General features: G+C 50.7%; 1 protein-coding gene across 1 annotated transcript in view; it reads left to right on the top strand.

Annotated features, from left to right (window-relative positions):
• Positions 1-294, top strand: part of PIGQ (phosphatidylinositol glycan anchor biosynthesis, class Q) — a 28,924-nt gene that overhangs the window by 23,885 nt on the left and 4,745 nt on the right. The window contains exon 9 of the mRNA XM_010078665.1: positions 148-209. Coding sequence (XP_010076967.1) covers positions 148-209 — 62 coding nt within the window. The remainder of the gene's footprint in view (positions 1-147; positions 210-294) is intronic.

Below are 294 nucleotides of genomic sequence, written 5' to 3'. Positions count from 1 at the left end.
TGCTGAAAATGTGCGAGGGCTCACAAATCCCGCAAGGTTAAGACTCCGTTTCTAGGAAATCGGTGCTCAGCCAAGAGAGCTGAACAGCAAATGGTACGGGCTTTTCTCCAGCATGGATTTGGTTGTGTTTTTTTTTTTTCTTTTCAGCTGGTGTGAAGTTCAGAGTCCTTGAGCAGCAGGATGGAAAACCTCTTCGACTCCTTATGCAGGTAAGCCACTCGTGCCCTCCAGGACATTGTCTGCTGCAGGCTTCACCTCGCACTGACCCCAGGTCCTTCTCTCTTCCGGAGCCGT

Source organism: Pterocles gutturalis, unplaced genomic scaffold, assembly GCF_000699245.1.
Source record: "Pterocles gutturalis isolate BGI_N339 unplaced genomic scaffold, ASM69924v1 scaffold12068, whole genome shotgun sequence".
NCBI classification, from domain to species: Eukaryota; Metazoa; Chordata; class Aves; order Pterocliformes; family Pteroclidae; genus Pterocles; species Pterocles gutturalis.
Note: the sequence above shows the minus strand (reverse complement) of the source record. Positions and strands in the feature narration are given on the sequence as shown.